Genomic DNA, 27,482 nt, shown 5'->3' with positions numbered 1-27,482 from the left:
AAAATTATTATTCTTAAATGTTTTGGTCAACTTTAATTTCCACTGGAATATCTGGCACTACATTTTAATTAATTCCTTCTTTAAAAGTAAGCTATCACAATTGATGTGATCAGTTTTTGGAATTCTGTCTGTAAAACTCAGCCATTGGCTTTTTGCTCCATTTTTCTATCTTTCAAATGCGAGAAAGATTACTTCCATAATGTGATCCTCTGTTGTCCCCACTCCTGTAGTTTCTGGTCAAGTTTTGGGTATCCAGGTAACACAACCTGTGCCTTTCTCTTCCTTCTGTTTTAAATATGTAAATTATTTAGTCAGTTGTTGGTTTTTTGTTCTTTTTTTTTTTTTTTTTTTTCAAATGTAGATCTGTCCTAATTAAAAACAAAAAATCTTAAGCTTATATATATCTTTTCATCTTTTCTGGGCAGAGAGGCAGATGAAGGCTGTAAAAAACCTTTAGAAAGATTGCTGAACATCTGGCAAGAAAGAAGTGTGTATGGCGGCGAGTTCATACAGCAGCTGAAGCTGTCTATGGAGGACTCCAAGAGCCCTCCCCCGAAAGGTAGAGACATCACCACGTTTACAGCTCTTGGTCTTTGCCTACTTTCGAATCAGATATGAAAAGCTGCAGTGGGGGTTGCTGGGAACCGCCAGCGATTTTATGATTCTTCAGAGATGATCATGAATGATGGTGAGAATTTATATAGTGCTCGGGGCGTGTCAGCCCGGTTCTAGCACTCATGCTGCTCATCCTCACACCCTACCTTGGGCTCTGTGTTCTCCTTGCCTTTCTTCTGTCCTTCAGAGACTCTGCTTGCACATGGGAAAGGAACAGCAAAATTGGTTAGAGTTGAGGAGTTACCTAGAAGTGCCCTGGTTAAGATTTTACAGGATTTTGTCCTCGCCCTGCCATTACCCACTGTAGGAACTTGAATAAGTCTCTTAGGCCTTTTAGAGCTTGGTTTCACTGATTATAGACATGGAATATACTTTTAATAATTGTCAGTTTGCTATCAAAAATTGATTTTGGTCTTCACTGAACCCAAGATATGCTTACAAGGTGTGAACATAGCATGCCTGTGGATTTTGCCAAGTCTTTCATAAGAACTTAGATGACTTTTTCCTTCAAAGAGTAAGATCAAATGTTATATTGTTATTTGATATTTGGCTAGTTGCAGTTTAGTTCTAGTTGGCATAAAGTATTTCTAAGCTCAGTCTGCTTGGACTGTATAGATTCTCATTGTCTGAAAGATGAAGTACAGTGTTAAGAACCCTTTCTAACCTGCACTAGCCCACTGTTTCTTCCCTGCCACTCCTTCATGTACTTTATATCCTTTGGCCGTGTACTTCCTTCGTGTTCTGTATATCCCTTGGATAGCCCCTGAGTGTTCTGATGGCACCCCTTATTTTGCAACTGCTGTTAGCATCTGCCTGAGATGGCCTGCCCCTTTTACCATGTTGTGAGCTCATCATCCAGGAATACTCTAGTACTGACATCTCCCCTTGCTTGTCTGGGTATATGTAGCCATTCCCTCCCTGTTCTCTGGTACTATGTACAGAGCCCAGCTGTGATTAGCATATGTGATAATAACATTTAGCAACACTTTATTGTATACCCTTATGATCTCTTCCAGCTCTAAAAATAAATACGTTTAAAAAAGAAATACATATTTTGTTTATTTGAAAGACAGAGTTAGAGAGAGAGAGAGCTTCCATCTGCTGGTTCATTCCCCAAATGGCTACAACAGCTGGGGCTGGGCCAGGCCAAGGCCAGGAGCCTGGAACTCCATCCAAGTCTCCCATGTGGGTGGCAGGGACCCGAGCACTTGGATCATCATCCACTGTTTCCCAGGTGCATTAGTAGGGAGAAGGATCTGAAGTGGAGCAGGTGGCATTGCAGGCAGTGGCTTCACTTGCTGCATCACAATAGTAGCCCCAGATTATATGCATTTTATGTTAGGGTAACTCCTCTGGGACCTTAAAGGTCAGGCTTTCTAAGAATGACATAAATGCTTTTCGACTACAAGTCATTTTACATGGAGTTATTAGAAAATAATAATTTTTGGGTTATGTTTCTTTGGATTCAGGTAGTATCCTTTGGAGGTATTCTGTACAACTTCGGGAAATTAACCAGCATTCTTTTCTTTCTTCCTTTTTTTTTTTTAAAGGCTTGTTAACTTATTTGAAAATTGAGAGAGAGAGAGAGGGTCCTCTCTCTGCTGGTTCGTTCCCCAAATGGCTGCAATGAAACCAGGAGTCAGGAGCTTCCTCCAGGTCTCCCTTGTGGGTATAGGAGCCCAAGCACTTGGGTTATCCTCCACTGCCTTCCCAGGCACATTAGCAGGGAGCTGGCTCAGAAGAGGAGCAGCCAGGACTCAAACTGGCATCCATATAGGATGCTGGCACCACAGGCATCAGTTGTACCCACTGTGCCACAGCACTGACCCCCAACAGTGTTGATTTTTTTTTTTTTTTTTTTTGACAGGCAGAGTGGACAGTGAGAGAGAGAGACAGAGAGAAAGGTCTTCCTTTGCCGTTGGTTCACCCTCCAATGGCCGCCGCGGCCGGCGCGCTGCGGCCGGCGCACCACACTGATCCGATGGCAGGAGCCAGGAGCCAGGTGCTTTTCCTGGTCTCCCATGGGGTGCAGGGCCCAAGCACCTGGGCCATCCTCCACTGCACTCCCTGGCCACAGCAGAGGGCTGGCCTGGAAGAGGGGCAACCGGGACAGAATCCGGCGCCCCGACCGGGACTAGAACCCGGTGTGCCGGCGCCGCTAGGCGGAGGATTAGCCTAGTGAGCCGCGGCGCCGGCCAACAGTGTTGATTTTTAAAAATACCTTTGATGAAGTAGAAGAACACTGAAAATGGAATCTTTTTTCTTTTTTAAAAAAAAATTTATATGAACAGCAGAGTTGAGAGACTTCTATCTACTGATGCGCTCCCCAAATGGCCACAATAGCCAGGGCTGGGCCAGGCTGAAGCCAGGAGCCTGGAGCCTCTCCAGGACTCTCACAAGGGTGCAGGGGCCCAAGCACTTGGGCTGTCTTCCTCTGCTTTCGCAGGCTCCTCACTAGCAGGGAGCTGGATTGGAAGTGGAGTGGTTGGGACTTGAATTGGCATCCATATGGGATGCTGGTGGCACAGGCGGAGGCTTAACCTACTACCCTACGATGCCAGCACCAAAAATGGATTCTTGAAGCTAATGTTGAATTTCAGGTTGGGTGTTTGCTGGACACATGCTTTGAATCAACAGCTATGTGAGATGCTGTAGGAAAGAGCAAGAGAGGAAGAAGTAGTTCTGCCCTCAGAGAGCAGACGGACAGGTTGGGGAGTTTGTGGTGCTAGTAGTTTTTTTTTTTTTTTTTTTTTTTTTTTTTTTTTTTTTTTTTGGACAGGCAGAGTGGACAGTGAGAGAGAGAGACAGTGAGAAAGGTCTTCCTTTGCCGTTGGTTCACCCTCCAATGGCCGCTGCGGCCGGCGTGCTGTGGCCGGCGCACCACACTGATCCGATGGCAGGAGCCAGGTACTTCTCCTGGTCTCCCATGGGGTGCAGGGCCCAAGCACTTGGACCATCCTCCACTGCCTTCCCGGGCCACAGCAGAGAGCTGGCCTGGAAGAGGGGAACCGGGACGGAATCCAACGCCCCGAACGGGACTAGAACCCACTGTGCCGGTGCCGCAAGGCAGATGATTAGCCTAGTGAGCCGCGGCGCCGGCCTGGTGATAGTAGTATTGAAGAGAACTTTTCCCAGTTTTTGAGAGTCTAGACAGACAGTGACAGTAACCGAGGCAGCATTCTCTGTGCGGAGAATAATGCTGATTTAAAGATAATTATATAATCTATAGCTAATCTAAACTATAAAGAAAATCTAAAGGTAATTACTATTTAGTCTGTAAAGGTTGAAATCACACATAAAGAGGTTACATGTGTCTGTTAATCCCAGCTCAGCCCCCAGATTCATGGGTAATTCTTTGTCTTTAGTCAACTTCATAGAGTTTACCTTTGAAATTAAAATTTCTTCTGGAACTTTGACAGTTCTTTCACCTTTGGAGAATGCATGAGCTTAGGAATTCTGTTTCAGAGCTTGAGATTTCTTGAGTTTGTATACCTTTGTTCCCAGGTGCAAGACCCAGATGTGTTCTAAAAGTTGCCTGTCTGTTCCTGGGAACACTCAAGGTGTTGCTTGACTGAATATAACTTTATTGTTTGCTTGAGTCATTGTGAATCACTGCAGTTGCAGAAGGATTTAGAAAAGGTAGATACAAAGAACTAGCACTTATTGAGCACCTGTGTTATACCAGCCTGTCTACTGGTTGCTTATCATATTAATTTATTTTAGATCCTTACACCTACTCTGTGAGTCCGGTGTTGTTTCTTATTGCAAATGAGGAAATTAAAGTTGAAAGGGTATAGTGATTTTGTCTAAGGGAATATATTGGTAAGTAGTGAACTCAAACTCATCTGTATGGCATTAAAGCCAGTGTTCCTCACATTGTACTTTGTCCTGGAAGTACGTGGCTTCAGTAGATGTATTACGGAGTGAATTCCTGTGCAGGCTACCCAGTTTTCCCAGACCTTTGTATCATTCCAGTACTCAGTCTTTTCAGAGTTTTGAGATCCACCTCTGTCATTTCTAAAGCTATGTGATCTTAGGCGTGGCTTCTGATCTCTCTGGGCCTCTGTACAACATTCTGTTAATTAGATTTGGTAAGGATTTCTTGAGATGGTGCAGGAAATATGATATCGGTGGGGCAATGATAGGATTTTTATTTGCACTCCCAGTCCTGATATCTAATATTCTGAGTTTTTGCTTGGGAACTGGGACTTTGTGTAAGGCTGGAAGATGTGATCATTGAGACCGTGAGCCGTAGGCCCAGCCTCCCTGGATGAGGGCTGGACTTGGCCCTCTGTTCACTGAGGTGATAAGGGGAGAGATCTCGGAGGTTGTGCCTCAGGTGTTTGCCCCTTATTTGTCACAGGCTCTTTTTTCCCCCACAAGTAAAATTTAATGTGGTTTTAAAGTTTTTTCCTTTACTTTACAGAGAAGGGAAAAAAATGAGGGAGCTTTTACAAGTAATATTTCTTGATTCTTTTTTCTTTATAGAAATAAAATCTGAGGATTTTTTTTTTTATTCTAGAAAATTGCAGGGATATCCTTTAGAGAAGCAAGCTTTGCAGGCAGAAGGCTGCATTTTGTAATGTGATTTGGGAGCCTTCAGGCCAGCTTTTTACCTTAAGATTAGTTTCGCAATCTGCCAATAACGGCTGAAATTCTGCCGTACTCACGTCTGTCAGAGGCATTTCCTAAACCCTCAGGTAGCCAGGGTAACTTGAAGGTTAGCGAGGGCTCCCTGGAGACGCAAGGACACATTGGAGGATAAAACAGAAGGTGCACAATATGAGGACAGAGGATATTGACCACCTGTGGTGTTTGCCCAGTCTGTAAGAAGGTGGTTGCGTGTGTGAAATCAGTGTCAGTAAGCACCCCAGCCGAGCTTATCTTAGATTTACATGTAGAAACGGCACTGACTTCCTAGCTTATTTTTAATGGCTGTCTGACTAGATTAAGACTACTGGGCATCAACTGCTAACTTTGTAGCAATGGTGGTCATTTCTGGCCTCGTCCTGGGCTTTCCAAGCTCTGTTACTGTGCTGCTTCCAAGAGGTGCACTCTCCAGCCTATCCACTCTTTCCTAGGCACTGTAGGGACATAGAGGAACAAAATACTTAATGTCTCCAGCAGAGGCAGGCTTGCCAACAGCCACACAGGTAGCAGGAATGGGCGCTTTGAAGGCGAGGCCCAGTGTGTGGGAGTTGGGGTGCTCCGGATAACACGGCTGGATGACTAGCCGGCTCTCAGCTGAGGGGAAGTGAGGATCAGCAGAGGCCATCCCAGGGTTTTGAAGAGAGAAGGATGGAATGAAAACTCGTGTAGGAAGATTAGTTTAATAGAGTATGGTCTAAATTGGGATAGAAGTAGCTAGAGGTGGGGAGACCAGTTAGGACAGCAGTCTCAACAAGGCATCATAAAGGGCAGATTGCTGATAGGAGGTCCTGGATGAGAAAGGGACAGATGCTGGTGGTCTCCAAATCTTTGTACTTGGAAGATGGTGCCAGTAGGAGTTTTTCAAAGTGGAATTAGGAAGTTTAGGCAGTTGTAGCCCTGTAGGGGAAATGATGAATAAATTCTTTTTCAGAAATGGAAATTTCAGTTTGCAGCACAAATAGGTCCTGCAGGTTAACTTAGGAGTAAAATGGGAAAGTAGGGTGATAATGGTCCCATTACACCCACTTCCATCAGGGTAGCAAAGGACAGAAATGGCCCTGAAACAGTCTTTTTTTTTTAATCCATTTGTCTTGAGTCTTGTAATGCTCTGAGTGGCAGCACGAAGCAGTACCAAGACCTCTCACTAGGAGACGGGACACGTTGGCTTGTGGGACACAGACCGAGTCTAAGCTCCCTGGCTTTGGACAAATGAAACCTGTGGGCCTTGGTGCTTTTTCTGAATGTGAGCTGGGAGAAGCAAAGATACAGGTCCAGCTAAGGTCTTCCAGCTTCAAAACAGTGAGTTTTGTTTCTTTATGTAAGTAGTTCTGTCTGATAGTTTGAAGACCGAAGGATTTCAAGTTATTTTTTTCTACCTTCTTTAGTATATTTAACAATTATTGATTCTTTTAGGTATTTGAAAGCAAGTAAAGGCACGTAAATTATATTTTTGATCTTATACTCAAATTCTGTTTTTTTTTCCCCCCAAAGGCAGAGTTAACATAGAAGAGACCGAGATCTTCCATCTGCTGGTTCAATCCCCAAATGGCTACAGTGGCCAGGGCTGGGCCAGGCTGAAGCCAAGAGCTTCCTCTGGGTCTCCCATGTGGGTACAGTGGTCCAAGGACTTGGGCCATCTTCCACTGTCTTCCCAGGCTATTAGCAGGGAGCTGGATCGGAAGTAGAGTGTCCATATGTGTCACTGGCACTGCAGGCAGTAGCTTATCCCACTGCACCACAGCGCGGGCCTCTTATACTCACATTCTAATAACTATTCTTTTTACCACTTAAATGCTGTTGAGGATAAATGTCTTTGTGGGTCAGGCCACACAATACAGATTAACAAGGCAGCTGCTGTGTATGGAGTACTGTTAGGTAGTTCATGTGAAATTATATTCTAATAGATTTTCCATTTACGAAGATAGAGTTCTTGGGGCTGGTGTCACAGGCACTGGCATCCCATATTGGCACCAGTTTAAGTCCCAGCTGCTCCACTTCCTATACAGCTCCCTGCAAATAGATATGGGAAAGCAGCAGAGGATGGCCCAAGTCCTTGGGCCCCTACACCCACTTGAGAGACCTGGTCTGTCTCTTCCACTCTCTCTAACTCTGCCTTTCGAATAAATAAAGAAGTCTTTGAAAATAATGCAATTCTTGCTTTGCATTGTAGTGCAGGACTATAAAAGTGGCTATATAAGCTGAAAGCACGCAAAGTGATCTTAATCATCAATGGAGAAAATTGTACTGTGACTTTTAAGAATTTTTGTTCAGTGTTAAAAGACAGAAAAACCAATAGTTTAGCTTACAATTACTTATAAAATTGAAAACCTTAAAAATCTGTGTTTCTCAAGAGTAGCTTGAACAAGTCTTGCCTTCATTCATTTATGATACTGAATATTTTTTTTTTCACTCATTCATTTTCTTTGAAAAGCACAAAGAGAGGGTGCTCCCTGCCTCTCATCTACTGGTTCACTCCCGGGATACCAAGGAGCTGGGAACTTTTTTGCTTTTGAAGATTTATTTATTTGTGTGAACGGCAGAGTCACAAAGAAACAAAGGCAGAGAGAGAGGTCTTCCATCTGCTGGTTCATTCCCCAGATGGCTGCAAAGGCCAGGACGTGCGTGCAGGGCCCAAGGACTTGGGCCATCCTCTGCTGCTTTCCCAGGAGTTTAAGTAGGGAGCTAGATTGGAAGTCAAGCAACTGGGACTCGAGTTGCTGGTGCCCATATAGATGCCAGCCTTCCAGGAGGAGGCCTAACTTGCTGCTCCACAATGCTGGCCTCTGCAAGTATCTTTTTTTCTGCCTTTGCAAATTGTCACACTTCTTCCCAAGTTTGGATCAGCTTCCAACATTTTGTCTTTTGTGCTCTCAATGCTGTAAAATCTCTCTATTCCTTAAGTGTGAAGCTCGTGATGAGCATTGCTTCCTCCAGGACATTGTCGTCATCACTTCTTTCGTTTGTGTTGATGAGTTCACCTTCAGCAGCAGTTCTCGGCCATGAACCTAGAGTGTCTCTGGCAGTGGCAGCGCAGCATCCCACAGCCATGTCTTCTTTCTCTGACTCCATTTATGTGACGTTACCTTTCACTTCTAGCAATAGCTTTATTTAGGTTTTCTTTCTTTCCTGGCCTTTCGCCTTTTTAGCAATTTCCTACTTTGATTATTTATTTTTATAAAATGTCATATGGATTTGATTGCTGGTAAACCAGGATGCAGCATTCAGTTTGTATGAACTGAGCAATGGACGTGCAGTGAGCAGTCACTGACAGGCTTAAAAGACTCGAGTTGATTGCTCACTGACCATGACTGGGGGCAATGCAATTTGACTCCATGCAAATACTCAGAGTTGATAGGGCAAGGTAACTGAAATTTAAAACAACGTTGTTGGCCAACTGGTGTCATAGATGCATGCTGTTGTAGCAGATCCCTGTATGACAGGACCATGGAAACACTGCCTATATTACAGGAGCTACTCTTCCTTTCCCTTTCCTTTTTCTTCCCTTCCCTCCCTTCCCCTTCCATTCTTAGAACCAACAAAACATTAAGAAAATGTGGGGCCTGGCACAGTGGTTAAAGCCCCAGCCTGCAGCTCCAGCATCTCATATGGGCGTCGGCAGCTGCTCCATTTCCAATCCAGCTCTCTGCTGTGGCCTGGAAAAGCAGTGGAAGATGGCCCAAGTCCTTGGGCCCCTGCGCCCATGTGGGAGACCCAGAAGAAGCTCCAGGCTCTGATCAGCTCAGCTCTGGCTGTTGGAATCATTTGGGGAGTGAACCAGCAGATGGAAGACCTCTCTCTCTGGCTATACCTCTTCTGTAACTCTTTCAAATAAACAAAATAAAAAAAAAATTTTTTTAAAGAAAATGTGAAGTGTGGATTGGTGAGTTAATGTGGAAGGTAGAGAATACAAGCTACTAGCGTGGTTCCAGAGGAACATGTTTAAGCAGAAAGTATTGCTAAGTTCTTAGGTCCCTAGTGTCCCCCTTTTTGACAGATGAGGGGGCACTTTTGTGGCCTTAAGTAATTTGAGTACAGTGGAATAAGCATGGGTTTTGGAGTTACCCTTTGGATGAGTTATTTAATCTCCCTAGACCCTCATTTCTCACCTGTAAAATGGAGATACTACATGTTAGAGTTACTGGAAAGATTTAATGTAGAGAAGCAATATTGCAACACCTTGCACATGTTAGAGGTCCAATATTTCCTTCCTTTCTAAACCTGAGTTTAGTATTTAGATTTATTTCCCACATTTGCTTGGCATTTATTTTGTATTTTCCAACAGGAACAATTTTGGAATTAACATATCTATCATAACAGTGTTAAAACATCCATTACAGATTTTTAAAAAATGTAACCTGACAGCCTCAAAAGTGGTTCATTTTAAAATGGTAGCTAAAGTACTTTCTCTCAGTATCAATCGGATGTCTCAATTACGGTTATTTTTTGATCTTAAGGTAAAGCTGGGTTTGCTTTGTTTCTAAAGGGATGGTCTAAAGGATGTTTGTGTTTAGAATTTTTGACAGTTTTATTGATGACTTTCTACTGTTTTCTGAAATGATTCTTGGAAAGCATTAACAGCCTTGTTTATACACAGTAGTTTCTCTGTAAACCTTCTTACACATTGACTTGTTTTGTTAACATTGTCTGCTGGATTGTCTTATCATTTTACTTCTGTTAACCTTTAAAAAAATTGAAGTTTTTTTGGTTATGAGGTTTTTGATGTTACTGTTTTCTGAGTTTGACTTTTAGATTTTTTTTAAAGATTATTTATTTATTTATTTGAAAGTCAGAGTTACACAGAGAGAGGAGAGGCAGAGAGAGAGAGAGAGAGAGAGGTCTTCCATCTGATGGTTCACTCTCCAGTTGTCCGTAATGGCCAGAGCTGCGCAGATCAGGAGCCAGGAGCCAGGAGCTTCCTTCAGGTCTCCCACGCAGGTGCAGGGATCCAAGGTCTTGGGCCATCTACTGCTTTCGCAGGCCACAGCAGAGAGCTGGATCAGAAGAGGAGCAACCGGGTCTAGAACCGGCGCCCATATGGGATGCCAGCGCTTCAAGCCAGGGCGTTCACCCACTGGGCCACAACACTGGCCCCAGATGTTTGTTTTTAATAGTATTTTTCTGGAAATTCAATTTGAGGTGACAGGTCAGGACCTTTTGACTTTTCAGTAATGTGGGGAACTACAACCATTTAAAATAACTGGCATGAAGGTTACTATTAAATCATTTCTGAAAAGTTACACCACTTTTGCCTTGATTTTACACGTGGCCCACTGTGTGCTTAGTGGTCAGCTCTCACCAAGGCAGGGGTATGTGACTCATCTCATTTTTTTCTTTCCCTTAGCAACAGAAGAGAAGAAATCTCTGAAGCGAACTTTTCAGCAGATACAGGAGGAGGAGGATGATGACTATCCAGGAAGTTACTCTCCCCAGGATCCTTCTGCAGGACCCCTCCTGGTATGTTTGACCTCCAGGGAAGACAGAAGCTTCAACCTCTAGCTGAAAATTACAGTCACAAGGTGGCGCCAGTAACCAATATTATGGAATGTCCAAAGGGTACTTCTCAGTCCCAGATGCAAGATCCCACCCAGTGAAGGGTGCCAGCCAGCAGACTTCACTGTATCTTTTCATGCCCCGAACTTGCAGTGGGTTTATTTTATTAAGTAGTTGGACTTGGCTTTTTCACTCCTAGAAATTAAAAATATTCTTAAAAGATGATTTTTGTGAAGAGGTAATGTTACAAAGACATTCACAAGCCTTCTGCCATGGCTTATCTCCAGTAGCATAGTGGTTTTATCATTAAACAACTCATTAATATCCAAAGACAGTCTCTATACTGGTAGCAAATTTGCTAAACTATTTATTTAAATACTAAAATATGAAATTAGTCTTTAACCAGGTGTTTGTATAATTTGGCCCTTTGTATAAATTTTTTTAAAGGTTTATTTCATTTATTTGAAAGAGAGTTATACAGAGAGAGGAGATGCAAAGAGAGAGAGGTCTTCCATCCGCCAGTTCACTCCCCATTTGGCCGCAACAGCTGGCGCTGCACCGATCCGAAGCCAGGCGCCAGGAGTTTCTTCCAGGTCTCCCAAGTGGGTGCAGGGGCCCAAGGACTGGGCTGTCCTCCACTGCTTTCCCAGGCCATAGCAGAGAGCTAGATCAGAAGTGGAGCAGCTGGGACATGTACTGATGCCCATATGGGATGCTGGCACTGCAGGCAGTGGCATTACCCACTACGCCACAGCGCCAGCCCCTCTTTGTATAAATTAATCATGAACTCTATGCTTGATTTAGTTCATCTATTCACATTTAAAGAAAAGGAGACCAGAGGAGCAGTAACAAGGCCATTGTCTTCATTTGAATCCAGACCTGTTCTACCTCGTTGCCTGTGCCCTCCTCTGTGGATCACACTGCCCCTTTAACCTAAAAAACCTTACTTTGTTACTCATAGGAGTATTTGAAGCTTATGTAAATAGGAAGTGTTCAGATTTGTGTTTTGTTGGTATGATGAATTAGACTGGTGTTACATGACAGCCGTGTTAGGTCCCTTACATTTGAATGCAAAAACAGTAAAGAGCATGCCTGGCTTATCCGCCTTTGGCGTAATCTAACTGCCACCTGCAGAGTTAGCTACTCCCAGGTCACTGTGGATTGGCAGACCCCTGTCAACAGGGTGTGTTTTCTGGTAATTTAACATTCCCTTTTGATATACACAGGATATGTATTCTGGTTTGCTTTTCTTATTTCTTCCTCTTTTGTGTTTGTAATTAATGACACATTTTATTATGGGCGTGATTTTCATCTTGTAAAGCAAACCCAAGAGAAATGAGATAACACACAGATGTCAAATATAAATATACGCACACACATACCTTTGTTCTATACTAGAGATTATTCTGTGCTGGAAGTAGTGCCTCATTTGAAAGTAAGCAAGATAAACCAGACTCCATATTCCTTCTTTCATTTTTTTCAAATGTTTATTTATTTATATGAAAGTTAGAGTTAAGAGAGAGATCTTCCATCCCCTAGTCCATTCTCCAGATGGCCACACAGCCGGGAGCCAGGAGCTTCGTCCAGCACACTGGCATTGCAGGCCGAAGCTTAACCAGCAGTACCACACACTGGCCTTGACTCCGTTTCCTCCCTCCCTCTCTTGCATCCTTCCTTCTTTCTTTTTTAAGATTTATTTTATTTATGTGAAAGGCAAGAGTTTGCATAGAGAGAGGGAGAGAAAGATTTTCAATCCACTGCTTCACTCCCAAAATGGCCACAATTGCCAAGGCTAAGCCAGATGCCAGGAGCAAGGAGCTTCATCTGGGTCTCACCTACATGGCAGGAGCCCAAATACTTGTGCCTTCTTCCTTTGCTTCCCTAGGCCTTTAGCTGGATCAGAAATGGAACAGCCAAGATTTAAACCAGCATACATATGGATGCCGGCATTGCAAGTGGTGGCTTAACCCATTAACGCTATGCCAGCCATGCCTCCATTTTTTTAAGTTGCCAAAAACATGTCATTTATACATTTTTGAAAAAAAGAGTTACGTAGAATTTTATTAGTGTCCTGCCATGGACTTGGAAAAATTAATTTTGTATATTCTTTTAGAATCTGTATCACTCCCATATTAACTCTGGGACTAAGAACGATTTCTTTTAACTTTTTTTTTTTTTTTTTTTGAGAGTTACAGAGAGAGAGAGAGAGAGGGAGAAACAGAGTTCTTCTATCCACCGGTTCATTCCCCAAGATGACTGCAACGGCCAGCACTGAGCCAGGCTGAAGCCAGCAGCCAGGAGCTTCTTCTGGGTCTCCCACGTGGGTGACAGGGGCTGAAACACTTGGGCCATCTTCTGTTGCTTTTCCCAGGTCATTAACAGATAGCTTGGTTGGAAGTGGAACAGCCAGGATACCAACCAGTGCCCATATGGAATGCTGGCATTGTAGGCAACGGCTTTAGCCAGCATACCACAGTGTGAGCCCTGGGAACAATTTATTTTAAAAAAAAAAAGAGAGTCTAGAATGGGTGTTTTTAGAGTTTGTCTCCACCTCCTTTAACTCCTAATTTTATTTAAACTCCATATGTCTTAATGGATAGTGTTGTTGGTGTTCTCACTTCACAGACAGAGGAGCTCATCAAAGCTTTGCAGGACCTGGAAAATGCTGCATCAGGGGATGCTACTGTCCGACAGAAAATTGCTTCTCTTCCCCAGGAAGTACAGGATGTTTCTCTTTTGGAAAAAATAACAGGTGAGAAGAGGGGTTTGGGTGGAAGATGAAGCAAGGTGGGCGTATCTGTAGCCCTTTCATAAAGCATCAAATGCTAGACGTGCTTAGGTCTTCAGGTGTAGACTACATGTGGTCCTGGGGCTCTGCCATCTTCAGATCTGCAAATGTAGCTCACATGCTGAACAAAGGAGCGCTTGGAATAGTCAGACTTGTGTGGTGATTCGGAAAATTACTGCAGAAATGCCAGCATGTCCAGCCTCTGGCCTTCTAAACTAAGGTCTGTTGAAAACAGTGTAAATTGTGTGTAGGAGGGGCACTTATAACCCTCTAGCATTAAGAGAAAATGATTGATGATTCAGGCCAAGTAATTTGTATGCCATACACTGTCAGCCCTGACCATGAGTCAGTGTCAGAATTTCAGGTGTGTGTTGTCATTTTTACCCTAATGATGATCGCCCCCAATTAAACAGGGTGGTTGACATTATTCCTGCTTTCCGTGTAGGAAATGGAAGGAAGGAATGAAGCGTGTGCTAGCCTTTACAGGACACTGTGTGCCAGGTGTCTGCGTGATGATCTTTGAGGTCCACTGAGTGTATGGGAGGAAACCACGCCTGGTGAGAAGTGGGTGTCTTGCCCGTGGTCACACAAGAAGTGGATCTTGGGGTTCCACCCTCTGATGCAGTGCCCGTGTTCTTCCCACGTGCAAGCTCAGCCCTTTCATCTTGCACTCTTCTAAAGGCCGCCACCTTCTCCAGTCCCGACTTGGCTGCTTCTCAGCCGTCTTCCATAGCCACGAGAAGGAGGTCGAGGTGACTGACTGGAGAAGTCTCTTTCATGCACTGAGGCCCCCTGTGTGGTAGGTGCTCGTGTGTCCCCACCTTTCCCCTCCTGGGTTAAGTGCCAAGAAAGAAGTGAAGCAGCGTTTGGAGGGGGAGAATGATTGAGGAGCTGGGTCACGGGGAAGCCTTTTCTGAGAGAGACTGCAAACTTGGGAAGTGGTCCGTGGGGCTGCGGAAGAGCAGCTCATGCCGCGAGGCAGAGGGAATAGTGCATGGAGAGCCCGTGAGGCCCGGCTGCTCCATTGGGGAGCACGGCCTTCTGGTGGGGCCCGCAGGCCTTCTGCCACAGCCCTCATTTTCTTTAAATGATTTTTTGAGTCTTTTTTTTTTTTTTTTTTTTTTTTTTTTTTAATCACTTGAGAGGCCAAGAAATGGGCAGAGACAGAGAGAAATCTCCATCCACTGGCTCACTCCCCACATGCCTGCATTGGCCCTGTGCCAGGCTAGTAGCTGAAGCCAGGAACCCAACCCAAGTCTCCCATGTGGGTGGCAAGAACTCAGTTATTTGAGCCATCACCCTTGTCTCCCCGGGTCTACACCATCAGGAAGCTGGAGTCAGGAGCCAGACCCAGATATTGAACCCAGGCACTCTGATATGGGAGCTGGAGTTTTAAATCACTACCCCAAACCTCATTTTTCTTAATATCAGAATCAAAAATGCAAAAATTGAAAATAAAATATATAAACCTTTAAGGGTCTTGGGTAGCTTTTTAAAATACTTATTGTGATTATTAATTGTGGTAAAACATGTATAACATACAAGGGTAAAACACACATGACATCAGAATGTGCATTTCAGTAGTAGTAAGGGCTTTTACGGTGCTGTGCAGCCAATTTCTAGAATTCCTTTCATCTTGTAAAACTGAAACTCTGTACCCATTGAACAGTGACTTCATTTCCCCTTTCCCAGCCCATGCAGCCACCATTCTTAAATCTTGTTTTCCATCTGTTCCTTCTTTGCACCCTGCCGCCGAGTGTGATTGGTAAAAGTAAGTTGCGTATCTTAGTTGAATTGTCCTCGTGTTTTTCTGATGACTATGCTATTTTCTTTATGTCTCTTTCTGCTTAGTAAAAATTAGTGGTTTTTTTCTTCTTAATTTTTATTCATACATTTTAACATTTTAGTAGAAGAGAGCTCTCATCTGCTTCATTCCCCAAATGCCAGCAGCAGCCAGGCTGGATCAGGCCTAAGCCAGAAACTCAATCCTTGTCTCCTTTGTGGGCGACAGAGCCCCAGCTACTGGAGACATCATTTTGTCTCTATGAATCATAAAAAACACCTTTCCCATTTTCTCACGTGGGAAACATTTTTTCTTGATCCCCTGGCTTCCTATAGCTACTGTCTGATTTCTTGATTGTGTTTAGTGTAACATCCTGAGTGGATTGCTATGTTGTCTCCTCTTCACCTCCTCCCATTCTCTCGATTCCGGGAAACAAACTGCTCTTATCAGAATTGCCTGTGACTTCCTTGTTAAGTTCAGAAATTCTCTGCCTTCAACTTAACCTCAGGAGGTTTTGACCCTTTAATTATTTCCTCTTCCTGAAAATACTTCCTTCCTCATTTGGTAGACAGAACAATGCCTCTCTTCCAAATGTCTGTCCCAGTCCCCAGCACCTGTGAATGTGTTACCTGTCTGTGGCAGGAGGAACTCCTCAGATGGGTTAAGTTAAAGATCTGGCGATGAGGAGGGGCTCCTGGATTACCCAAGTGAGCCCAGTGTAATCACAGGGTCCTTGTAAGAGGAGGGTCAGTGGGAAAGACCGAGGAGGAGATCTTACTACAGAAGCAGGGGTGGGAGAGATGTGCTTGGGGTGGAGGGAGGGGCCGTGATAGTAGTACAGTGATAAATGGGTGAGGGTTTTAGCCACTGACCTTGGTGATTTGTTATAACAGCAGTAGGCAAAACCAAGGCCGCACATTCTCCCTCCTGTTCCTTCTCGTTCTCTCCCCCTTCCCCTCTCGCCATTTGACTTTTTAGGCTTTTTGATAGTTTCACTTCTCTCTGGCCTCTTCACATTGACCTCTTAACCTTCTTCTATAGCTTTTTTTACTGACAGTTGGTTTCATCCAGTTTTGTAACTTTACATTAACAATTTTTATGCTGATGATTCGATTCCCTAACTTACATCCTTAATGTTGAGCTTCTTGAACTTGAGGCCCACACATCCAGCCTCCTGTTTAGTAGTACTGAACCTGACCTGAGCAGGACTCTGATCTTCCCTCCAAAACTCATTTCCCTCAGGGTCTTAGAGATCTTGTAAATGGCCTCTTCTCTCCTAGTAGTCAGGACCAAAGACAGCATTGGATAGCTCACCACCACTTCTGTTGCTGTACCTAGCCTTCTCAAAGTAACATGATAACCTGAGTGATCCTGTGATCCTGTGAAGCGGAAGTCTCACTATGTCTCCCTTTGCTCAGAATACCCCAGTTTCTTCCCCCATTACCAGATCTTTCCCCGCCTTCCACGTCTCACCCCATTGCCTTGTAGGCAGACTTTTTTTTTTTTTTTTTTTTTTTTGTAAGATTTATTTATTTATTTGAAAGAGAGAGGTCTTCCATCTGCTGGTTCACTCCTCAATTGCCTGCAATGGCCGGAGCTGCGCCGATCCGAAGCCAGGAGCTTCTTCTGGGTCTCCCATGTGGGTGCAGGGGCCCAAGGACTTAGGCCATCTTCTACTGCTTTCCCAGGCCATAGCAGAGAGCTGGATCAGAAGTGGAGCAGCCAGGTATTGAACCAGTGCCCATATGGGATGCTGGTGCTTCAGGCCAGGGCATTAACCTGCTGCACCACAATGCCGGCCCCTGTAGGCAGACTTTCACTCCTTTCCCTCGCTCACTACTGGAGTCCTACGGGCTCTTGGCCAGGCACTGCTCTCCCACATCAGGGCCTTTGTACTTCCTTCTTCCTGGAACATTGTCACATGACCTGTTCTCTTGCCTCCTTCAGTCCCTTGTGTATATTCTACCTCCATGTAGCCCACCCTGACCACCTCATTGGAAATTGTGATTCCCCCCTGCCCCATTCTTTCTCCTGTACCTTGTTTCTATGTAGAGTTCATGTTTTCAGCTGATGAATCAGTGTAGTGTTGTATGTTGTCTCTCTTCCTGCCCAAGGATATAAAGCAGAGGACAGAAAGCTTGTTTCCTGCCATCTCTGACAGCCCAGGCCTGCTGTAGGAGCTAAAATATTTGTTAAGTGGAAGGCTTTGGGTAGAGGATTGGTGAGTATAAACGTCTGGGATGGATTTGCTGAAGGGTTGTGACTACTGTAAATAGAGACATCTCTTCAAATTTTGCTGTGAAAGGGAGCAGGGAAATGGAGCAGTAGCTGGAGAGTGCTTGTGTGTATGCTGCTGGTAGTGTTTCAGGAGGGAGACAAGGTTGGTGAGGCACAGGGAAACAAGGGCTGCTGCAGAAACTGGGTCTTTGAGTAAGCAACGGGGAGCAGGGTGCCCATGCCAGGTGGAGGGCTGGCCACTGGAGGCCTGCAGCCGCTAATCTACATCAGAGAGCAGAGCACCTGAGGAAGGCCACAGGTAAGTCCCCTGGAGCCAGCCTCTTGCTCCTGCATTGTTTTGGATAACTCACTAAACTATTATGACTTATTTCTCTAGGTAGCAATTATTAATGTAAATGAATTTTTTTCCGTGTACAAGTACTTGAGGGTGAGAATTTTTTTTAATCTTAAAAATTTGTTTTCTTTGACTTTTTTTTTGCTACAAAGCAAAAACATCTTAATGAATTAACTTAAAAAAAAAAAACCTAGTCAAACATGGACAAAGCTAAAACCAAGGCGTTCCCAGCTGCTTGTTCACAGAGCGTGCCACCAGTGTGGAAGTGTGGGCCTGCAGTCCTGGCTGCCCTCCACGGCGGTACCCTTGCTTTCCCTCATGCCCTGTCCTGAAGAGGGTGAGTGGGCCTGCTCTTCGGCTTCAGACTCATTTGTCTCCCAGTATTCACATTAAGAAGAAATCTAAAAGCCAGACAGCTGTTTGTCAGAGGTGCTTTCTTGGGGATTCTGAAATCCCCGTTATGAAGAGTGCCACGCGCGCTTGCCTGTGCCAGCCTGTGTTCAGAGAAGCAGTGGATGTGCCTCACTGTGTGTGGTGCCTGGTGTGACTCCCCAGAGCTGCTGCGGTCTCTGGTGTTCTTGGTTTCAAAGCACCAATTACTGTTTCAAAAGGCTTTCTTAAAGTTAGATTTCAGTTTTGTTTTTTTTTTTTTTTTTTTTTTTTTACAGGGAGAGAGAGAGAGAGACAGAGAGAAAGGTCTTCCTTTGCCGTTGGTTCACCCTCCAATGGCTGCCGCGGCTGGTGCGCTGCGGCCGGTGCACCACGCTGATCCGAAGGCAGGAGCCAGGTGCTTCTCCTGGTCTCCCATGGGGTGCAGGGCCCAAGCACTTGGGCCATCTCTACTGCCTTCCTGGGTCACAGCAGAGAGCTGGCCTGGAAGAGGGGCAACCGGGACAGAATCCGGTGCCCCGACCGGGACTAGAACCTGGTGTGCCGGTGCCGCAAGGCAGAGGATTAGCCTAGTGAGCCGCGGCGCTGGCCAGATTTCACTTCTGATCTCACCACCACCCACACAGAATTAGTTATGCCAGTTCTTTATAAATACAAATTACTTTTACTTCTTTAAATTTTTTTATTTGTATTTATTTGAATGGCAGAAGACAGAGATCTTACATCCACTGGTTCACTCTCTAAATGCCCACAGCCAGGCCAGGAACCAGAAGCTCAACTCAATTCTCCTACATGGGCAGCACAGACTAAACTACTTGAGCCGTTAGCCGCTGCCTTCCGGGTGTGCATTAGCAGGAACCTGGAATTGGAACAGAGCTGGGACCAAACCTAGGCACTCTGATAGGGGCTGCTCGTGTCACAAGTGGCGTCTTAACTACTTTACCAAATGTTCACCCCCAAATCATTGTTTTGTTTCTTCTCATTTCTTGAGGTTGAGCCTTTGTTCACACTACTTTCCAAGAGTACCTTTCTTATACGTCACAACAGTTTTCTTCCCCAAAGCATGAGTTGCAGTCTGTTATACATGAAATTGGCTGGTAGGTAATGACCAACTTAAAAGAAAAAAAAAATAGAAGACTGGATACTTTACAATATAGTAATGATAAGTATTGTGTTGTGAAATTTTTGTTTCTTTTGTTTTTACATGATGTGTATCTTAGCTTGCAGGTCATATTTAAGAGCATTTGAAAGTCCCTGTCCTTAACAGATGCTGAGTTTTACTTAATTCAAGGAGGCGCTCATAGGATGAGGTAGATTCTAGCTCCATTTCAGATACCTGACTTTGAGTGTAAGCTCTTCCCCTGACCACCCACTGAACCTGTCATGTAGTTGCTTTGTGTCTTAGTTTCTACGCCCAAAAATTGAGTGCTTGCATTTTTATTTAAAAATCATATAAAAAGAATACTTAACAGTATAAACGAAAGCACAAACTTCTCAGAGGCAAAGAAAAATTCTTTTACGGATGACTGTAAATTCTCTTTCCGGGTGTTTGTGGAGCTTTTGCAAGAATGGGCATTAAAGAGCCTCTGCCAGACTCCCCTCCCTGGGCAGTTGCCTCATTGCAGGTAATTCATAAACGTCCTGTTTTGTTGACAGTAAATGCCTTTGGGTTTCTTGATCAGCCAACTCATTGTTTGTCCACAGGTTCTGGCTTCTTTGCGGACTCCATACATTGGGAGAGAAACTGTCAATCCCTCCCTGCCCCGAAATGTTTGCAATCATGCCTATGTGAGTTGTTTATTGTCTCTGTTTTTTGGTCTCATTTATACTTAGACAAAGAGGCAGCTGAACGTCTTTCAAAAACAGTAGATGAAGCATGTCTGTTACTAGCAGAATATAATGGGCGTCTGGCAGCAGAACTGGAAGACAGACGCCAGCTGGCTCGGATGCTGGTGGAGTACACCCAGAATCAGAAGGATGTTTTGTCAGAAAAGGAGAAAAAGCTAGAAGTGAGTACATTGGAAAGCAGTCCTAGACTGCCCGAGTTCCCCTTCTTTGTTGGCCACATTAAGAGACTTACTATGCCTTAATTAACAGCATTTTTATCTTTTAAAAATTCACGAGATGAGGACATCCGTCAGATAATTTTAAAGATTTCAGCCTATTTAAAAATTGGAGTGTTTTTATATGTCCAGGAAAGAATAAATGGGATTGTAGGAAACAAGCAGCAAATTCTACAGCATTTAGAATCAGTATTGCTCTAGTTTGACTTCATGGTAACAAAACAAAATGAAACAAAAACTAAACTGAGGCACCAAAGGAACAGGAGACAGCAAAACCAATAATGTTTGATGATATTTTTGAAATACTTAAAAATTTCTTTGAGTCGTGTTGAGGTTTATTTCTGACTGTATCCATGCAAAGGCCAGTGAGTGAGTCATCTGCATCCCAGCCCGTCTCCTGTCTGCCCTGCATTGAGGACATTGGTCCGAATGTCCATGGGGAGGGGGTTCAGAAACATTTCCTTGCTTTGCACTTGTTTGGCATCTTAGTTAAGTACATGGTGACCCCAGTGCTTAGTCCCTTGGGATATTAGAGCCGCAGAGTGGAGATTTGGGAGTTCATGCAGGCCCCAACCCTGAGCTCCTAGGCTTCCTTTTCTGAGTGTGTGCTCCTCTCTTTTGAAAAGAGACATGGGATTATAACCAGTAGTTTTGTGGAGGAGATGGTTCTGAGCTAGAGAATGAGTCACGTTATGTACAAGAGCCACCTCTTAGATCCCACGCTGAGTAGATGGAAGGAGGGGAGGCCCTCTGGCCCCTACAGTCGGAATCTCTTTGGCACAGTGGGAGAGAACTCTGAGCTAGCCACATGCTGAGATTGCTCTATTTCCTTTCCGCACGGTCAGTGGACTTGAGAGGGAAGTGAGTGATAGCACTCTTAACCATATCCGGACCTGCCGTGCTTGCGGGAGCTGTGATAGGTTGCAGTGGGAACTTTGGATTTCAAGCCAGCTTGAACGTGGAAGATGGGAAACGACTGTAAAAGTAGAATGGCTTGCATTTAGAAATCAGCACTGGCCAGAAATCCTGAAGGGATTTTCGCAGGCAGTACCAGACGGTCATTTATCTGAAATGCTCGTCTTTCACCGAGGAAGCGTTTTCAGCACTGTGCCCCGGGACTAATAAGAGAGTGTAATTAATGATTCTGGTTGTAAGTCACCATGCCATCTGTTGAGCTGCCCCTTGGCGACACATTAAGGGCTTTCTCTGATCTGTCAGACATCGATTATCCTGAGCAGCTGTTGTTGGGTGGAACATGGCTCACTACCATGGAGAATGGAGTATTTGAGAAGATTGGGTTGGTAGAGCTAGGTTAACTCCGCTTTATTTTCCTTCCCCACAGTTGCATTCCCCTCTCTGTTTTGTGGAAACCACTCTGGTTTCAGTACAGCCCGTGATGTGGTGGTTGCCACGAGAGGTCATCAAAGCAGAGAAATGGGTCTGAGATTTGGATCTGTTTGGCTTTACAGTTTTCATTCCTGTACTCAGTTCATTCAGAGGGATGGCAGGGAACCCCAATCTGGAACGTACAGAGTCTGAACCAAAGGTTCCTGTCCGAAGCCACGTCTCTCAGCTGCTTGAACAGAACCATTTGTTGTAAAAACAGCAAAATTTGGTTCATTTAAACAAAGTAGATACAACATAAGATGTTGAGAGACGGTTCTTTCTTTGTAAATAGTCTGTTCTCCAGAAGCTCAGATTTCCTCTTACAGTAGGACTGGGCTGGTGGTGGTAAAGCTTGGGAAGCATGTGCCAATGAAAGGATGTTAATATGTGAATCCCTCCAAATCTTTTAAGTCTCTCGCTGGTTAGGCATAAGGTAAAACTGCCTGTTTAGCGGTCATTTTTGTAACACAGCCAGTCCTTGTTTTAAAATTGCCAAGTCAGAATGCAGTGAAATCCCTTTTAATCCTTTCATTGCCTTCAGGGTAGAAGTGCGTGAAATTGTTAGAACTCTTTGGAAACGTGCATGTTTGCTTGGGCATCTCTTGATTCTCAGATCTCTAATTTGTTGACACTTAGGATTGTTTGTTTTCTAGCTTTATATCTTTATGTATCGGATATCTTTTCTCCTTTTTTTCCAAGATTTATTTTTATTTCCTTAAAAGAGAGAAGGGGAGACAGAATTTTCTATCTGCTGGTTCACACCCCAAATGGCCTTAATGGTTGAGGCTAGGCCAGGCTGAAGCTAGGAGCCTGGAACTCCACCTGGGTTTCCTACATGGATTTTGGGCCTAAGCGCTTGAGCCACCTTCTGCTATTTTCCCAGGCACATTAAGGAACTGGATCAGAAGGGAAGCAGCCAGGGCTCAAACTAGTGGTCATATGGGATGCAGCGTCTCAGTTAGCAGCTTAACCCCACTGCACCACAACACCAGCCTGAAGACATCTTTTTTCTCTTCTTTGAGAATTTTATGTTTGCTGGGTACCATGTTAGTTTTAGAGTTCTTGGTGGCTCCTAAACTTTGAGATGGAGGTTTGTGATGATTCTTGGGCTAGGATGTTAGGTCAGGGGAGTTAGGGCTCACGAAAGGAATTAAAATTTTGGTATTAAACAGCATAGGTAAGCATAAAATCAAACCGATTGACTATATCATGTAGATGTAGAGGCATTTGGCAATTCTTAATGTGGCTAAAGGAATATCCAAACTTCCTGTTAAGCAATAAAGACTTTTTTTTTTTAAGGAAAAAGCAATTGAAGAAGAGAAATATGTTTATAAATGGGAAGCAGCCAAATGGTCCAGACAGTGTATAAAGAATAAAAGGCAGAGGGTATTAGAAGACCAGAGACTACCAGTGGAGAACTGGGGTCAGCTGTATACTCTTTGCAGAGCTGCTCCTTCGTGGGTCAACAAAGCAATGCAGCAGGAGGGGCACCGTGTGCTGTGCTCCCCAGGGAGCCTGTACGGTCCTTGGGGAGAAGCAGCAGTGAACAGGGAGTTCAAATAGAATGTGAGCAATGTTATGAGGAAGGGGCATGTTCTAATTCATTGTGTCTCAGTTGAAGTAGAGGATTATCAGAAGCACGGGCAGGTGCTGAAGATGCCCTCTGCAGGACGTCTAGAGCCTGCCAGACCACGTGCTCTTGGCTGCTCTCACAGTACCTTGACTATGTATTTGTTCCTCAGTAAATATTTATTCCGTAACTAAAATTCATCACTTACTGTAACCTTTTTATTTTTTTGACAGGCAGAGTGGACAGTGAGAGAGAGACAGAGAGAAAGGTCTTCCTTTGCTGTTGGTTCACCCTCCAATGGCTGCCGCGCTGTGGCCGGCGCACCGCGCTGATCCAAAGGCAGGAGCCAGGTGCTTCTCCTGGTCTCCCATGGGGTGCAGGGCCCAAGCACTTGGGCCATCCTCCACTGCCTTCCCGGGCCACAGCAGAGAGTTGGCCTGGAAGAGGGGCAACCGGGACTAGAACCTGGTGTGCCAGCGCTGCAAGGCAGAGGATTAGCCTAGTGAGCTGCGGCGCCGGCTGTAACCTTTTTCTATGAGGAAAATTTAGTTTCCCCCCCCAGGTTACATAGCAAGTGGTTTAACAAATCTTATTTAATTTTAAGTTGTAATGAATGTGTTGGTAAAGAAATGTGTTGCAAGGGCCGGCACTGTGGTAAAGCGGGTACAGCCACCGCCTGCAGTGCCGGCATCCCATATGGGCGCCGGTTTGAGACCCGGCCGTTGCACTTCCAATTCAGTTCTCTGCTATGGCCTGGGAAAGCAGCAGAAGATGGCTCTAGTCCTTGGACCTCTGCACCCATGTGGGAGACCCAGAGGAAGCTCCTGACTGCTGCCTTTAGATCGGCACAGTTCTGGCCGTTGTGGCCATCTAGGGGGTGAACCAGCAGATGGAAGACCTCTCTCTTTCTCTCTCTACCTCTCCTCTCTGTGTAACTCTAACTTTCAAATAAATAAATGAATCTTTAAAAAAGAAAAAAAAGAAAGGTGACTTTGGTAGAAACTTAGCTTTTTCTCCTTGTGCTATTTTTGTTTTTAGTGGAATTATGGTTCCTTTTAAGATAATGATCTTTTGCACCTACCATCCATTGTTGCTTCTGCTGTCACAGTTGACGTTGGCCCACCACCTTTCCTTTAAATTCCAGAAGGAATGCTGCTAAAAATCTGTTTGTAACGCTTTTATCATGAAAGTGAGATAACCCAGAAATGGAAAAGGCAGCCTGTGAAATGAAGCACAAATAGCAGCCCAGAGTGAGGTTAAAGACTGGAGGGTTTTGACGAAAGTTGGTCCAAAATGGTACCAGAAAAGTCTCCAAATGTCACTTCGTAGAGAATGGGCATGTTTGTTTGTTGTTGCCAGAGGTAATTATCACCCAGGTGAGTGCTAGAAGCTCACAAGCTGTAGTCTGAATGGCTTGGACAGAGCTCCTGACTGGTCAGTTTGAATAAATCATGTTGTGGGTGTGGTCTGTCCCAGTGATCATGTTAAAGAAACAAACAGAAGGGGACAGGAACCCACAGTCCCTCCTTGACACAGAAGTCCTTTTCTGTCAGATCGTGGTGTCTGTCCTACACAAGTGACGAGGCTGTCCTGTGTGTGATACATAGGCCTCTTGCTGCGCGCACAAAGATTCTGTGTCACACAAGGACGAACTCTGGCAAAGGTGTTCCTGGCTGCAGGTTTGTTTGCCTTGGAGCTGATACTCAAAATCACCCATTTTAAAGTTTTTCAGTGGCATTTAGTACATTCGCAGCATTATGCAACCGCCATCTATGAAATGTCCAGACATTCTCATCATTCTGAGTGAAACTCATTACTTTTTGAGCAATCACCTCCCAGCCCAATGACAGTCACTGACGTACTTTTTTGCCATGGTGGACTTGCCTAATGGATAATTTTATATAATTGCACCCAACTTTTTTACTTAGCCTAGTGTTTTTGAGGTTCATCCATGTTGTCACATGGCTGAGTGATAGCCCTTTGTATGGATTTGTCTCTACCTTTCGACTGTTAGAAATAAGGCTGCTGTAAATACTTGTACAAAGTTTTGTGTGAATACATGTTTCATTGCTCTTGGTGTGTGTGTATCATAGTGAAATTGCTGGATCATGTGGCAGCTCTGTTTAAATTTTTGAGGGACCACCAGTGTTCAACTGGCAATAGCATCCATAAACATCCTTGTCAACTTTCATTGTTAGCTTTTTATTCTGGCCAACCTAATCTAGTAGACGTGAAGTGGTATCACATTGTGTTTTTGATTTTTGCTTCTCTAATTGTGATGGTCATCTTTGCATGTGTTTATTGGCCATTTATATATCTTCTCTAGAAAAAGACCTATTCAAATCCTTAACCCAGTTTTGAACTGAGTTATTTACTTTTTTTGTTGAGTTGTGAGAATTCTTTGTATCTCCTGTATACTACAACTTTATCACATTTTTTAAAAGATTTATTTATTTATTTTGAAAGAGTTAAAGAGAGAGGGGGAAAGACAGAGGGATCTTAGCATCCACTGGTTCATTCCTCAGATAGCCACAGCAGCCAGCGCTGGGCCAGGCCGAAGCCAGGAGCTTCATCCAGGCCTCCCACCTGGGTTGGCAGGGGCCCAAAAACTTGGGCCATCTTCCACAGCTTTTCCTAGGCCGTTAGCAGGGAGTTAGATCTGAAGTAGAACAGCCAAAATTTGAACCAGCACCCACATGGTATGTTAGCATTGCAGGCATTGGCTTTACCTGCTGTGCCACAACACCAGCCCCAACATCATTGTTTTTGCACGTGTTGAAACCAATTGTCCCAGCATTATTTGTTGGAGAGACTGTTTTTCCCCCAAGTGAATGCCTGATACCTTTGTCATAGCCATAGATGTGTGGGTTTATTTCTGGACTCTCAATTCTATTGCATTAATCTATGTGTCTATTCTATTTCTATACCATACTATTCTGAACACTATAGTTTTGTGGTAAGTTTTAAAATCAGGATGTGTAAGTCTTCATACTTTGTTTTCCTTTTTCAGTTTTTTTTCCCCTAAGGACCTCCTATAATTCCATTTGAATTTCAAGATCAACTTTTTCATTTCTGCAAAATAGGCATTGAAATTTTAATAGGAAATTCATAGCATCTGAAGATAAGCTTGAGAAGTTTTGGTCTTTTCATCTCTAAATCTTTCAACCCATGTACATGGATTTGTTTTCACTTATTTAAGTCTTTAATTTCCGATGTAGAACTTTAAAAGGCATCATGGAGTAACTTTTTGTTGCATTTGACATCATGGAGGCCCATCTAGATACCACAGATACCAGGGGCCATAGATTGATGGCAGAAATGTTGCCTTACAGACTCACTGTTAATCCCCATGAGGTGTGTGTACGTTTGTGTCTGCATTCAGTAAAGTCACCAGGGCACAGTCGAGACAGATAGCTTTACTCTGCTGAGTGCAGTGACACACAGAAGCCTAGATATCTAGGTAATGTCATTGATAGGACACTAAAGCTGGACAGAACCTTAGAGAACGCATATTCTGACTTCTGAATTGGTGAAGAAACTCAAGGGGAGGGATTTAGCTGCAGACCAGATATCCAAGGCAGACATCTGGGAACTTTGTCAGGTTTGTGTTGTTGTTTTTGTGTTTTTAAAGTTTGATTCTACATGACATCCTACATAGAAGAGTAACCAAAGTTAAACAATTTCCAAGAATCTTTTTTCAGAGAAATGAAAACTTATGTAGGAATATTTATATGGCCGCATGAAAGTATTCCTGCATGATGTCTGGTGGTCACTTATACATGTGAGAGAAGCCACTCTGCCATCCTTGTCCAAGTACTTCTCCTGTGCCTCTTTGCAGGCTGTTAACCAAGTGAGGGGGAGAAATTGGCGCAAAGAACTTAGGACTGTGGGTTTCCCCGTGGCCTAGTGCCTCCCGCTTGGCTGGAATGAATACCCAAGAGTAGAGCCTTTGACTTCGGACAACACAGCTGGGAGGGGAAAGTGATCCAGAATCTAGCACTGCCTCGTGGCTCTTCATGTTTCTGTTTGCGTTGTGGCTCTAACAACTTGAGAAATTCTTTGGCTACAGCTGAGAGATACTAAAGCAAACTGGTGGCCGTCTGTTGTTTTTGGCAGCATCCTCCTAACTCCCCCAAACATGTCCACGCATGGCGCAGATGACTAGAAGCGCTTGT

General features: G+C 44.2%; 1 protein-coding gene across 1 annotated transcript in view; it reads left to right on the top strand.

Annotated features, from left to right (window-relative positions):
- RPRD1B (regulation of nuclear pre-mRNA domain containing 1B) overlaps positions 1 to 27,482 on the top strand; it is a 57,991-nt gene that overhangs the window by 14,963 nt on the left and 15,546 nt on the right. The window contains exons 3-6 of the mRNA XM_002710771.5: positions 426 to 559; positions 10,607 to 10,719; positions 13,381 to 13,507; positions 20,122 to 20,297. Coding sequence (XP_002710817.1) covers positions 426 to 559; positions 10,607 to 10,719; positions 13,381 to 13,507; positions 20,122 to 20,297 — 550 coding nt within the window. The remainder of the gene's footprint in view (positions 1 to 425; positions 560 to 10,606; positions 10,720 to 13,380; positions 13,508 to 20,121; positions 20,298 to 27,482) is intronic.

This window comes from Oryctolagus cuniculus, chromosome 11, assembly GCF_964237555.1.
Source record: "Oryctolagus cuniculus chromosome 11, mOryCun1.1, whole genome shotgun sequence".
NCBI lineage: Eukaryota > Metazoa > Chordata > Mammalia > Lagomorpha > Leporidae > Oryctolagus > Oryctolagus cuniculus.
This window is presented reverse-complemented; position numbering and strand designations above follow the sequence as displayed.